The sequence below is a fragment of the Lygodium microphyllum genome, chromosome 1 (assembly GCF_053477565.2).
Source record: "Lygodium microphyllum isolate KBCC chromosome 1, Lygodium_microphyllum_v1.1.10, whole genome shotgun sequence".
Classification (NCBI taxonomy): domain Eukaryota; kingdom Viridiplantae; phylum Streptophyta; class Polypodiopsida; order Schizaeales; family Lygodiaceae; genus Lygodium; species Lygodium microphyllum.
The window spans coordinates 6,843,772-6,857,969 of NC_141135.1; the positions used below are offsets into that span (position 1 = coordinate 6,843,772).

At 44.4% G+C, this 14,198-nt stretch overlaps 1 protein-coding gene across 4 annotated transcripts in view; it reads left to right on the plus strand.

Annotated features, from left to right (window-relative positions):
- The window catches only part of LOC148040814 (calmodulin-binding transcription activator 6-like), an 87,175-nt gene that overhangs the window by 61,285 nt on the left and 11,692 nt on the right, over positions 1 to 14,198 (plus strand). For all 4 annotated transcript variants that reach the window (XM_087667341.1, XM_087667277.1, XM_087667404.1 and 1 more), the window contains one exon: positions 8,609 to 9,285. In XM_087667341.1, coding sequence (XP_087523467.1) covers positions 8,609 to 9,285 — 677 coding nt within the window. The remainder of the gene's footprint in view (positions 1 to 8,608; positions 9,286 to 14,198) is intronic.

Below are 14,198 nucleotides of genomic sequence, written 5' to 3' on the forward strand. Positions count from 1 at the left end.
ACAATATGCAACTACCTGGTCGCGGCTGGACAGAATGTATATCATGCAGGGCGATGACTTTCTTCCCGACATGCTGGAAATGAAGGTCTTGCGGCAATATGCGTTGTCGGACCATTTCCCCCTCCAGCTTGAGATGCGGGCACACTCTATTGCACCTTTTGTGCAATTCCTGGATAGGCTCCCTTTACGTTTCAACTCCTCTTATCTGAAGCATTCAGTTTTCCAGGGCTATATGCAGCAGTTGATTGAGAGGTTCTTATTGGACTTCGCCTCTGAGGGCTGGCCTTCATTTGCACGGCTGCTCTCTAATGTGCAGCGGGTTGCTCGCCAGTATGGGATCCATCATGCCTCGCTTTGCCGCCGACGTCGACATGCAGCAGAAGACTTACTGGCCTTGGTCCGTTCCTTGCTCCTGGATTCCCCTGATGATGATTTTCTGCTGTCTCTGGAGAGGCGGTTGGCCCATCTTATTCAAGTGTTTCAGTTGAAATCTTATCAACAGGCCAAGCTGCACGACTTGATGGACACAATGCAAGATAGCACCTGCCAGTCTCATAAGTTCTTTCGCGCCTTGCATGCATCTCCGCCCCGCGAAAATATGACCAGACTCCAGGATTCGGAAGGTCGCATGGTCACGGATCCGCAGACCATTGTCACTATGTGCAGAAACTATTTTATGGATCTTCTTGGTTCCTCTTCCTCGCCTTCTAGCCAGGTTACGCATGCCCGTGCGGTCTTCTATCATCTGGTCCGCCAGCAGGTTCCAGTTGATATGCAAGCCGCTTTGGAGACGGATATTTGCGAGGACGAGGTTATGGACGTTTTGTTGCACCTGCCGAATGATAAAAGCCCTGGCTGGGATGGTCTCACTAATGAATTCTTTCAGACCTCGGCCACGCAGTTGGCGAAGCCATTGGTGGCCATGTTTCAGCAGGTGTGGGAAACGGGGGTCATGCCCTCCTCATGGAAAGAAGGCCTCATCAAACTAATTCCAAAGGTCCCTTCGCCGTCAAAGTTGCAACACTGGCGACCAATCTCTTTGATGGGCTCCATGTATAAAATCTACTCCAAAGTGCTGGCGAATCGGCTCCACAAGCACCTTCCAGCTATTGTGCATCCTCTCCAGTATGGTTTCATTAAGGGCCGCAACATTCTGCATAATATCTTAAATGTGCAAATGGCCATTGACTATGCGCGGCACTCTGGTCAGGAAGTGGTATTGATCCAATTGGACTTGGAAAAGGCATTTGATTATGTGGACTGGTCTTTCATTGCAGACCTCATGTCGGCTATGGGCTTTGGTACCCGAATGTCTCGCTTGATCTACACCATCAGTGCTGAGGCTTCCTCCAGAGTTATGCTTAATGGTGGAGTTACAGAGCCATTTGTCCTTGCACGCTCGGTCCGACAGGGTTGTCCTTTGAGCCCGCTCTTCTTTGCCCTGGCGACTCACCCGGTTCTTTCAATGTTATCCTCCATGGCAGCCTCTGCCCAGCTGGCCGGTCTGTCTCTTCCGTTGGGTCAGCACTTCGTTAGCCAATCTTTGGCGGATGACACCTTTATGATTTTGCAGGCAGACAGGGACAACATTCGAAGGGCTTTAGATGTTTGGACACTCTTTGGTCAGGCCTCTGGGCTTCGCATCAATGCCCTTAAGTCAGCCCTTCTCAGTTGTACGGAGCCTGATTTGCAGTCCTTAGGCTGGCAAGGCCAGGTGGTTTCCCGTGGCTCCATTGTCAGGCATCTTGGATACCCATTGGGGGTGGATGTACGGCCAAAAGCCCTGCTGGAGTGGATTTCACAAAAATTGGCAGCAAAGTTTATGTATTGGAAGTCGCAAGCGTGGCCATTCCATGTCCGCCTCAAAGTGGCCCAGACAATCATGCTTCCAATGCTAACGTATTTCCTGCCATTGTTGCCATGGACTCCTACTACTTTGAAGGCCCTCACTCATCCCATCCGTTTCATGCTATGGAAGAAGGACTCACTGCAGGCCGGCATTTCCTGGATTTCTTGGTCGCACGCATGTACCCCTAAGCGCATGGGTGGCGGGGCGATTTTGGATGCACACACTCATATGTTAGCTCTCCGTTGGTCCCTTTTTCGTGCCATGTGTGTGGATCACCACCCTTGGTCCATCATAGCCCGTTATTTTCTTGAGGACCGCGGGCTCCGCCATGGCAACACACGGCTTCGGGCCTCCTGGTGGCATGTCCTTAATGCTGACTCTCGTGTTTCCAGTCCCTCTTCCTCTTTGTTACTGCACTTGGTCGGCTCTTGGAAAGTGGTGCTCCAAAAGGCCCGCTGGCACCCAGTGGGGGACCGCTTGCAGACTAACTCCTTTCAGCTGGAATTGTTGGCAGTATTGAGACTCCTTTCATGGGAAGATAAACATCAACTCAGACCAAGATTTAATCGCATGGCCCGTTTAGGTGTGATGTCGGTTGCGGATGCTACCCTTGCTACTCGCAATGTCCTCGTCTCATTTCGGACTGCGCGGCGACTCTTTAAGATCCCGCGTGGATACCGTGATTTGTGGGAGCAGCTTTCGTCGAAGCTTCAGGGTCGGCAACCCTTTCCTGCCTTGACGGTGGACCGCCCTTGGCAGGACTGGAATCTTGCAGGCCGCCTGAGTCTGGAAAAGGCCTCCACTAATCAGGTGTATCATCTTCTTGTTCAAGATCACCAATGGCTGGGAGAGAAAGCTAACACTGTTTGGGGACTGCGGAAATCGCTGTCATGGTGGCACAAAACGCTGATGGAGGGCTGGCAAAATAAGACACCTTTCAAATGCAAGGTTTTTCTTTGGCGGGTAATGATTGGTGGTCTTCCTCTGGCCTTGGCCCTTGCCAAGCGTCGCATCTCGAATGGCAATTGTTTCTTCTGTACCACACCGGCGGAATCGGCCCGACATCGTTTTCTCTCTTGCCCGCTCGCCAAGAATATCTGGTCACTCTTGTCGCACATTTGGCGCGCGGTGGTGGGATCCTCGCTAACTCCTTTCGATTGGGTTTTTGTGCGCCCGAAGTATTCCGCACCGCCACAGTTGCATGAGAAGATCTTATTTCATTTTTTCAGATATTGGGGATGCTGGCACATTTGGACCACGCGCAATGCTTTTCTCTTTGATTCGGCCTCTAATGTACCCCGACATATTGCCAGGCTTAAAGGTCTCTTGCATTGGCAGCTGGATATCATCCGACACTCCGACTTGCTCCCCCGAGAGGATTTGCATCCGTGGCATATGGCAATTGCCTCTGGATCGTTGCCATGATTGGTGTAACTTTTTCAGTGCATTACTACGGGGCTTCCCCACACGTTGGCCTAGGGCCCTCGTGTATCTTGTAATCAGAAAAAAGAGAGAAAGAGAGAAAGAGAAAACCTCTTCACATGATGGCCTTGTGTCATCATGTATCTTGTAATCCAGTAATCTTGTATTATTTTCGTAATTAATATAATTACCTTTTACGAAAAAAAAGAGAGAGAGAGAGAGAGAGAACTGCCGTTGTGTGGACCTGCATAGGTTGGGGGCCAGAGCTGCGACTTGAAGCGTTGATCTCCTGTCCTATAACGTTTCGCCCTGCAGTAAATCCTAGCCAGCAAGTGACATCGTCTGAGAAAGGGAGTGCCTGATCACACAGGTGAAGTGCACAGAGAGAGAGAGAGAGAGAGAGAGAGAGAGAGAGAGAGAGAGAGAGAGAGAGAGAGAGAGAGAGAGAGAGAGAGAGAGAGAGAGAGAGAGAGAACCTTGCAAATAGCTTTAGATCTCTTGTTAAAGTGGTGATACAACATGGCTGGTCTGGACATGGCCTTTATTGACCAAACAGTGGCAGCCCTTGGTCCGGATTTTGAAATAGAGGAGCTAGAGGATATGGTTCCTTGCACAGAGGAGATGCCACATGGTCCTGACTTCCAGCCTGCGGGCAAACGCACCAAACATACTTCGGAAGATACAATGGATCATCATGAACGTTCTTATGCTCAGGTTGCTTCTGATTCTGTGGATTCTCAGGATGTTGACTTGGAGCATTTGTTGGAGTTTGCCAACACTTTGCTTGGTGATTATGTTCAACATAATCATGAAGCGTTTTCTGACTCTGCAACTGAAGATGTTCTGGAAGCCACTGTGGATCCTAAAAATGTTTTGCGCTCTTTCTCAGTGTTTTATGAATGTGCTGTTATATTCTTCTTCACTGGTAGGATCCCAATGCTTTTCTATATTCGCCAGTGGCTGCAAAGTCTACTACAAGGGGAGTGTGTTGAAGAGATTTTTGTTGGGCCCCGAGGCTTTTATGAGGTGCTGTTGAAATCCGAGAAGCATTGTGCCGATCTGTTGACTAAACTGTCGTTGTTCTTTGATCGCCGTTTGATCCATGTTGTGCCATGGCGCCCAATGGCAGATTTTCAGCGCTTGCTTCAATGCGAATGCCCGGTGTGGGTTGAAGTGGAAAACTGTCCGGCTGTCTATTGGCCACTGTTAAAGGATGCCATGGCCGTTGTGGGCACTGTTTTGGTTCCCCCGAGCTTAAGGGCCACGAATCGTAACCGCTTGTGTATGTTATGGGATACTGCTCGGAAAAGGCCTGCTTGGTTATGTCTTAATTGCTCTGGCATGCATCCTTAGCACTTTCGTTTGAAATGGGGTAACTTTCCAGGGCATTGTTTTTCATGTGGAAAATTGGGGCATTTTATGGCCGAATGTCCAGCGAAGCAACAGACTTCAGATGCTGAGCATGTTTAGCCTCCCATGGAAGATATGGTGCTTGATGCGCTGTCGTAGGATGTGACCTAGCCACCTAAAGTTTTGGACAAAGGCAAACAACAGGTTTCACCCATTGCACCTTTTAAGCAATTTTTGGATAGACTCCCTTTGCATTTTAACTCGTCTTATTTGAAGCATTCAATCTTTCAGGATTATATGCAGCAATTGATTGATAGATTTCTATTGGACTTCTCCTTTGAGGGCAATGCTTCTTTTAAATGATTGCTCTCTAATGTGCAGCGGGTTGTTCGGCAGTATGTGATCCATCATTCCTCTCTTTGTCGGCGACGTCGACAAGCAGCGGAGGAATTACTGGCTTTGGTCTCTACTGGTGGAGACTCCAAATGATGTATTTTTGCTGCCATTGACTATTTGATTGGCTGATCTTATTAAAGAGTTTCAGTTGAAAATTTATCAGAAGGCCAAATTGCAAAATTTGACTGAGAATTTGCAAGATAGTGCTTGTCAGACTCATAAGTTCTTTCGAGCTCTCCATGCATCTCTTGCTCGAGAGAATATGACTAGAATCCAGGATGCAGAAGGTCGAATGGTCATTGATCCTCAGACTATTGTGAATATGTGTAGGAATTATTTTCTAGACCTTCTTGGTTCTACTCCTTCACCTTCTAAACAAATTACTCATGCCCGCTCAGTTTTCTATGATTTGGTCCGCAATCAGGTTCCACATGATATGCGAACTACTTTGGAGACAGATATTACTGAGGCGGAGGTTATGGATGTTTTGTTACACTTGCCCAAGGATAAAAGTCTCGGTTGGGATGGTCTCACCAATGAATTCTTTGAGGTTTTTGCTACCCAACTGGTGAAACCATTGACGGCTATGTTTCAGCAAGTTTGGGAAACGGGGTTCATGCCTTTCTCATGGAAAGAAGGACTTATCAAACTGCTTCCAAAAGTACCTTCGTCGTCTATGTTGAAACATTGGCAACCAATTTCTTTGATGGGTTCTATGTATAAAATCTTTTCCAAAGTGATGGCGAATCGGCTCCATAAGCATCTTCCTGCCATTGTGCATCCTCTTCAATATGGTTTCATTAAGGGCTGAAACATTCTACATAATGTCTTAAATGTGCAAATGGCTATTGACTATGCAAGGCACTCTAATCAGGAGGTGGTATTGATTCAATTGGACCTGGAAAAGGCTTTTGATTATCTATACTGGTCTTTCATTGCAGAACTTATGTCTACTATGGGCTTTGGTACTCGGATGTCTCGTTTGATCTACACCATTAGTGCTGCGGCTTCTTCGCGAGTTATGCTGAATGGTGGCGTCACTGCACCATTTCTCCTTGCATGCTCTGTGAGATAGGGTTGCCCTTTGAGTCCACTCTTTTTTGCCCTTGCGACTCATCCGGTTTTTTCGATGTTATCTCATATGGCAGCTTCTACTCAGTTGATTGGATTGTCTCTTCCTTTTGGACAGCACTTCATTAGTCAATCCTTGGCTGATGATAGCTTTATAATTTTGCGTGCGGACAAGGATAATCTTCGCAAAGCATTAGATGTTTGGACTCTCTTTGGTTATGCTTTTGGTCTTCATATCAATGCTTTGAAATCAGCCATGCTCAGTTGCACGGAGTCAGATTTGCAGTCATTGGTCTGGTAGGGAATGGTTGTTCCCCATGGTTCCATTGTCAGGCATCTTGGGTACCCTTTGGGTGTTGATGCCTGGCCAAAGCAACTACTAGAGTGGATTTCACACAAATTGGCAGCTAAGTTTTTGTATTGGAAGTCACAGGCTTGGCCCTTCCATGTTCGCCTCAAAGTGGCTCAGACAATTATGTTGCCAATGCTCACATATTTCTTGCCATTGCTGCCTTGGACTACTACTACATTGAATGCTCTTACTCAGTACATTCGTTTCATGCTATGGAAGAAGGACTCCTTGCAGGCAGGCATTTCATGGATTTCTTGGTCACATGTATGTACCCCCAAACGCATGGGTGGTGGGGCTATTTTGGATGTTGAAACTCATATACTGGCACTCCGTTGGTCTCTTTTTCGTGCCATGTGCTTGGATCATCACCGGTGGGTTTTTATAGCCGGTTATTTTCTTGAGGATCACGGGCTTGTGCATGGTAATACCTAAATTCGGAGCTCCTGGTGGCATGTTCTTAATGCAGACTCTCGGTTTTCTAGTCCTTTATCATCCCTGCTTGCTCATTTGGTATGTTCCTGGAAACTGGTTCTCTAGAAGGCTGATGTGTATCTTTGTCTACACAGTGTGGATTAGCAGACATATATTGATGCAACATGATAAGGACTAGGCGTCCACCCATAGCTAGCATTGGGGACAGCAAAGCATCACAAGGCCTTTCTTATGTACCTTATAGAGGTGCATGTGGCACAACTAATAGCTGTGGAGGGTCTCTTTCTTCCTCTTGCTGGTGGCCTATGGAGGTCTTGTAATGGGCAGCTCGTTGATACAGATGCAACATGATGGGGTTTGCCTATGTTGCCCGTGGTAATGCATGGAGATCTTGAAGTATTGTCTATGGTCACTTGAGGCAGCATTTGGTGTGGAGAGGGACTTGTAGGCTCCTCCATCGACTAGAGCCAAGCCTTGGGTGTATCACTGAGGGAGTTTTTTCTGTGGCAATGTCTACAGGTCAATTAGTGTGGAGACTCGCATAGTAATAGGGGACGGCCATTTTCTAGCTTCCCATCCTAGTCCCATCTTGTCCCGATACCATCCTAGTTGCGTCCCCATGTTTGAGCCCCCTCTCATGGTAATAGAGGATGGCAAATCCTGTCCCCATCCTGGTTCCCGTTCCTGTCCCCAAAACCCGTTTCATGTTACTATGGTGGAGAGGGACTTGCAAGATCCTTCGTCAAGTAGAGCCCAACCTTGGATATATCACTTTTTACAGCTTTCTGTTGGCAATCAGTCAATTAGGGGAGACATCTACACTATCAAGTGTGTAATCATCATAGATGATGGTTTGTGTAGTGTTGTTCATTTGATGGCTTCCTCAGCCGGCTGGTATGAGAGCCCTTGGCGCCACAATTACACATGTCGGCACTTATTGGGAGCCCCAAAGGGTGGCATATTTGGAAGGCTGCTTACTAGATGATCCTCAGCGAGGGGGAGAACGCTCTAGTATATGCCACCTTGCCGGGACTTGTGGTCCTTCATTCACTCCATTTGTGTGCAGCAGGAGTAGCTGCAGGGAGATTCTCAGCCTGAAGGGAGCTTTGATAGTTGTTCCTGCACACGCAGGGTTACCATAACTTGTTTTTTACACTATGGGTGGTAAACCCAATAATTCTATACTTCTACACTGTAGCTTCTCTCCCCCATTCCTTGTAGACCACCTTGAGAGGCCTTGTTCTTGTATGATTTAGATTTGTAGCTCCAGCTACACTGTCAAGTACATGCACTTTGAATTTCTTGTGATTAAGATATTTAGCATCACTTTTCATTTCACAAAAACAAAAAAAGTACTGTTTCTTTCATTACCCTAATTATGTAACTTTTGGTCTCATAGGTCGTTTTGGCCTTTTGTTGATGTCAACATAGCATTTCACTTCATTTTAATTTTTGTCCCAAACCTTGAATTCTATATCTCAGTAAGACATTCAGTTTTTCCTGCAAATTACTGCTGACATATGCACACATACACTCTTAATAGTTATATATGTAAATCTGTCACATGTATCTACACACAAAAAGTGAATAGATCCTGTGTCTATGTATGCTTGTATTAAGTTCAGCAGTCTCTATACGCTCTGTATTGTTGGGCTCCTTGGTTTCTATACAATTACTTTCTTATTGTGTTTTTGCATGATTTTGATGGTTGATGAAGGTAATTTTAACTGGTTCAGGTACTAGTAACGGGGCAATTTCTTGGTGATCTACACGATTTCCAGAAGATTCATTGGTGCTGTAAGTTTGGTGACATTGAGGTTCCAGCAGAGATCGTTCAGTTTGGTGTTCTGAGGTGTGTATCACCGAAGTCAGCTCCTGGTCATGTTTCCTTTTGCATAACCGATGGAAGCAAGCAAGCCTGCAGTGACCTGAAAGTTTTTGAATTTAGAACAATGCCAGAAAAACAAATGGTCACTGTGAGTACTACACCTCAGACATTTATTGAAGATTTTGTGCTACAAGTGAGATTTGCACGCTTGTTGCTAAGAGTTTGCGGCAAGGATGACATCCCAGGTCGTGGTCCATCAGCTTCATCAAGAGTGGGAGAATTGCATGGGTTCATGGATGATGAGTGGGATACAATGGAGACTTTATCTGAGAAACTCTTGGATCCATGTGAAGCAAAGGAGAAGCTTCTTCAGATGGTTTTTAAACAGACACTGGCACAGATGGCATCTTCAAAACAAAAGGGAAAATTGTGGTCTTCTAACAAGTTTGGACAAGGTATATTGCATTTGGCAGTGTGTCTTGGTTATGAATGGGCTTTGCCTATTGTGAAAGAATGTGGAATGAGCATTGACTTTCGGGATAGGAAGGGATGGACTGCTCTACATTGGGCAGCCCACTATGGCAGGTGAAACCTTAAACATTGTGAATTGATGATCATCTTTGCTGTTGTTAAATCTGCATTGAGCAACTATATTTATTTTGTGCTTGGGCATGATTACACTTGCATGCTGCCATATGCATATTCTTTCCATTCCTAAAGCATCTGAGAATGTAATTCTCTGTTCCAAGCATCTTGCCAAGGCTCTTTTAAGTGTTCAGTTATTGTTGTTGTTATTATTACAAAAATTTTATTGTTCAGGGGGTAGGGGCCTCATGCAAGTTTGTTAGGGGGGGGGATAATTTCAGTCTTCCTATTGTCAAGGATACTCTAGACAAGTTAAGCTATTTTGTGGCTGATGATGTGACATCTTTAACTGTGTCTCTGGACATCATTAAGAGTTGGAGAAAGGAGGAAATGGAAATGGGAATGGTGAAGCGCCAGAAGAGTGGACTGTTGAGTAACTATAGGATTCCTGATTCTAGGTAGAGTCTCTGTGGTAAATGCATCCTGCTTTCTATGGCATTGACTTGTTGTGTAGATGTATGAAGCTATGATATCCTAAAGGATCTTCTATTGTGACGCTATGTTAGTGCTAATGATCTGTTATGAAGTCCTGCAGTCCACTCAGTTTTTGAGAGTCTAGGGTGTAAATGATGGTTGTATTCTGACAGATGTTGCAAAAAGAGATGTAAGAATGTGCGAATGAACGGAAGTGTGAAAAGACAAAGCATATATGGACAAGGAGATGAACACAAGAACTCAAGATCAACAGGAAATGGAATCCATGAAAAGAAGCACGAGATGGATGGTACAATACCACCAGGGTATCAGCAGAATGATGATGAGGCTAGCTAGGTACCTGCTATATCCAATCTAGGAGCCAATTTCTAGAATCCTGTGTGCCACAAGCCAAAGATAACAAAGGTAAGGAGATGACCTATCTGTACCAATGGTGAGTGGATACCCATCTCACTCTAGTGTTCATCTGAATCCTCTTCCCTAGCTTTGTGGTATAACCAGAAGGGAAACCTCACAGTGGCTCTCTTGACTAGCCTGCTTGGAATTGTACGGGAGATAGAAACGAACTTCAGAGACACAAAAAAAGCCAAGTAGAAAGAAGATCAGGCGGTAAAACTTTCAGTACACTTCCCTACACAAAGCAAGAAACCTTGCTGACTTTGCATCCTCATGCCCTCTATTTTCGATGGTGTGGAGATTGGCATTCTCATAGCACATGACTGGCTTGTAATACAGTGCTCTAGTTTGAGCCTTGTATTTGTTTGCTGCTCCGTCTCACCTTCTATATTAGACAATATTTTGAGTCTCTCTCTCATAGTCAGTTTTTAACATATAATTCTTTGGTGAAATAGTTGGGATGTTACTCACATTGGGGAATGATTTTTTAATTTTTTAATTTTTCTTGTGGTGAAGAAGTTTGAATTAATGTATAGAAATATTTACATCAGGCCTTCTGGCCAACCAAGCACAAACATAGCCTTTTGGAATACATCAGGCCGTCAGGCCAACCAAACAAAATGGCATTAGCTGTCATGAAGCCAAAAGGCTAACAAAAGAACACAATGCATGAACAAAAGCTCTCGAAAAATCTATCAAGCAACAATCCACCGGAATGCAAGATGGGGATCATTAAGATGGTACAATAGGGATGGAGCGAACAGTGTCCATGCATGGAGCAGCCACCTCTCCAATAATGAGGCCAGATGAAATCATAAAGAAATCTGCCATGATAGCAAGCCTTGCCCTTGTCCCACATGGCCACAGATGGTTGAGGCTGAATCAAATATAAAGGCATTTCTAGTCTGCCAGTTGTGCCAAATGAAGTGAAAGAGCCAAAGGATGATAAGACTGCAACCTGGCTGTGGAAGGCATCTTGCCGAGGACCCAAGAATGGACCAGCAGTCTTTGACCTATTAGCGAGGTCCACACTCTTGAAATGAAGTCCCAAACCTATCTGCCAACCGGACAAGAAATAAAAATAAGTCCAAAGATGAATCGGTGTCTCATCACAAGTAATACAAAGGATGCATCTGCTCGAGGATATCTTTCGGGCTTGCAGCACATTGCTTGTGGGGAGAGCCCCAATGAGAAGTCTCCAAAGAAAAACTTTCCCTTGATAGGAAAGCTTTGACTTCCATAAGGGAAGCAAGCAATCCCTCCACTTAGCCGCACTTTGATGAACCAAACTCTTAGCCAAGATACTCACACTTGGCCCATACAGTTTTCTTGTTTTCTCCAGAGCATGAAGCGGATAGGCTACACCAGTTCATGTAACAACTTTTGCATTCATGGAAGTAGTGGCAAAAAATATGAAATCATGTTGATCATGATTGTTTGGGCCACTTTCAATCGCACATGTAGAGGCCAACCTTGAGATTTCCAACATGTAAACTGATCATATATGCGGGAAGACATCATGGTCGAGTAGGGCTTGAGTATCCACATCCACCACTATGGGATAACCCAAAAATAGTAGATCTACTATGCTTAAACTTACTTACCATGCTAGAATAACCACCTACTGGTCATCCATCCTCACCAACTCTATTTTGTGAATACTTCTCCTCTTGGTCGCCCAACCAAGCTAAATAGTTGAGCTTTTATCTTTCACTGATTTATGATGCTGGAGTAACCACTTCTTGGTGGATGTTAGGCAACCCCTTTGTTTGGCACTAATGCTCTAACCTTCTGCCTCAGGACTATATTAAGCATGCCTAATCATGCCTAGCAGACATCTTGCTCACACATGCTGCAGATTTGGAATAAAAGCTTGAGCTCTCCAAATACTTGGATTTTGTTGAGATAACTTGAGAGATGGTTGAGGAATGAGGGGAAATGCTGTAGAGAGAAATTTTAGAGTTTCATCTTGCAAGAAATGCTGAAATTTGCTTTTGCTCTTCTCAAGCAATGATGGAAGTTGTTACCTATAGCTTAGGACCACCAGAAGGACTGTTGCCTCTCCTCCTGTATGTAGTCACTTGCGCTAGAAGGACCTTGGGCTGTTGTCATCTGCTCCTGGAGGCCTCCAAACTACTATCACTTGTTCTTGTAGGAATGGTCCCTAGTGGTTACAAATCATATCAGCAACATCTCCTTGCTCTTTAATAGTCTCCTTTTCTCTTATAATGGCAAGAATAGACTTCCACCAGTCCCAAAAACGTTTTTTCCACTTGTATGGACAAGTTTAGTCAAGTTTCAGCCTTCTAATTCCATTTTCGAGCAGTATCTAGCTTATTAAAATTATTTTTTATATATTAATTTTGAAAATTAATTTAATAATTATTCTAGTAACGAGAAAAACAAATCTACTAGCCAATAATTCAATTGATTGGGCCAACTTGTCTTCCAAGTATCCTTGAGCAGTTATTGACTCTTAGACTAGCATTAATTAATTAATTAAAGCCTAGTGTCTAATGTCACCATTGATATTAGTGACTAACAACTTGGTCCAGGTCCAAATTTGACACGGGTACCACATAGTACTTGTCAAGTATAACTTTACACCTCACATGTGCAAGTCACATTAGCACATTTAAAAACTTTAAATCAAATGGTAAGCAAAGTAGTAAAATTTAACGTCCTCGTGACAGAGTAGTCGAGCAAAGAACCAAAGACCCAATTAAAAGGGCCCCACAACACTCCAAATTTCAACAAAAGGTTTCAAATTTTCCGAGACAAAGGGCACGAAAGAAAACAATGAGGGTTTTGTCCCATAACATTAGTCGACAATAAAGATTCTAGGCCATACATGTAGTTATGGAGCTTGGCATCATCGCTTATGTTCTCCACATACATAGTGAGATTAAGGAATTGGTTTGGTGAGAAGATTTCACACTGGTAAGATAGAAAAAGCAATTACCGTTTGAAATTCGGCATTTTGTAGTGTCCTAGCAAGGGGAAGCCCACCAAGCATCATGTACCAAAGGAAGACTTTACATTTATACGGTGTCTTGTTGAACCAACTCTCCATGACAGTCATTTTTCATCAAGCTTGAGATTTATGCAATCCCCAAGAAATATTGTCCTTGGTGACCAGCCAATGGTGGTTCTTAATCATAAGGTGATACACTTGATTGGCTGAAGCGTTTCCATATATATTTGACCTACAAGGTCCCAATCTTGCATGGTCGATTAGAATCAAGGGTAGAAAAGGGCTCCCTAGGTTGCAGTGCCATCAAAACCTGGTAGCACAAGTCCCCGTATCCTCGAGGGATCTAAAAAATCCTCCTAGCAGTAATGAAAGACATCAACCCCTTGCGACTCACGAGAGTGGCATCAAAATAGAAGATAAGCCAAGACGTGCCATACGATTAAATTTAAGATAGTTCTTTTGTTTCCCATTCCACAAAAGCAGCTTGGACAAAGCCAATAATTCATTTTAAAAAGAATTAGCAACCAAACGATCCTTCACAGGATGCCACTCAACCTTTTGAGGAATGAACTTCCAAGAGCAGGCCAGTTGAGTCACTAGAAAAAAGGAAGATGAGGAAAAAGGGGCATCAACATTAAGAACATGCCACTAGGAACTCGGAATGGTTGTACTACCATGAACTAAACCCTGTTCTTCCAAAAAGAAGTGTGCAACAAAGACCCAGGGGTGTCAATTAGTGTATGTGGCATAAAAGAGAGACCATTGGTAAGTAACCATGCAAGTGTGCGTATCCAAAATAGCCCCACCGCCCATACTTTTAAGAGTGCAAACATGACTCCAAGAGATCCACTAGATACCAACATGCAAAGTGTCATTTTTTAATGGCATAAAATGAATGTGTCTAGTAAAAACCTTCAAAGTAGAGGTAGTCCAAGGTAGGAGTGGCAAAAAATGAGTAAGCGTGGGGAGCATGATGGACTATGCGATTTTATGGTTAATGTGGAAAGGCCATGTCTCCGATTTCTAGTAAAGAAACTTAGCCTCCAAT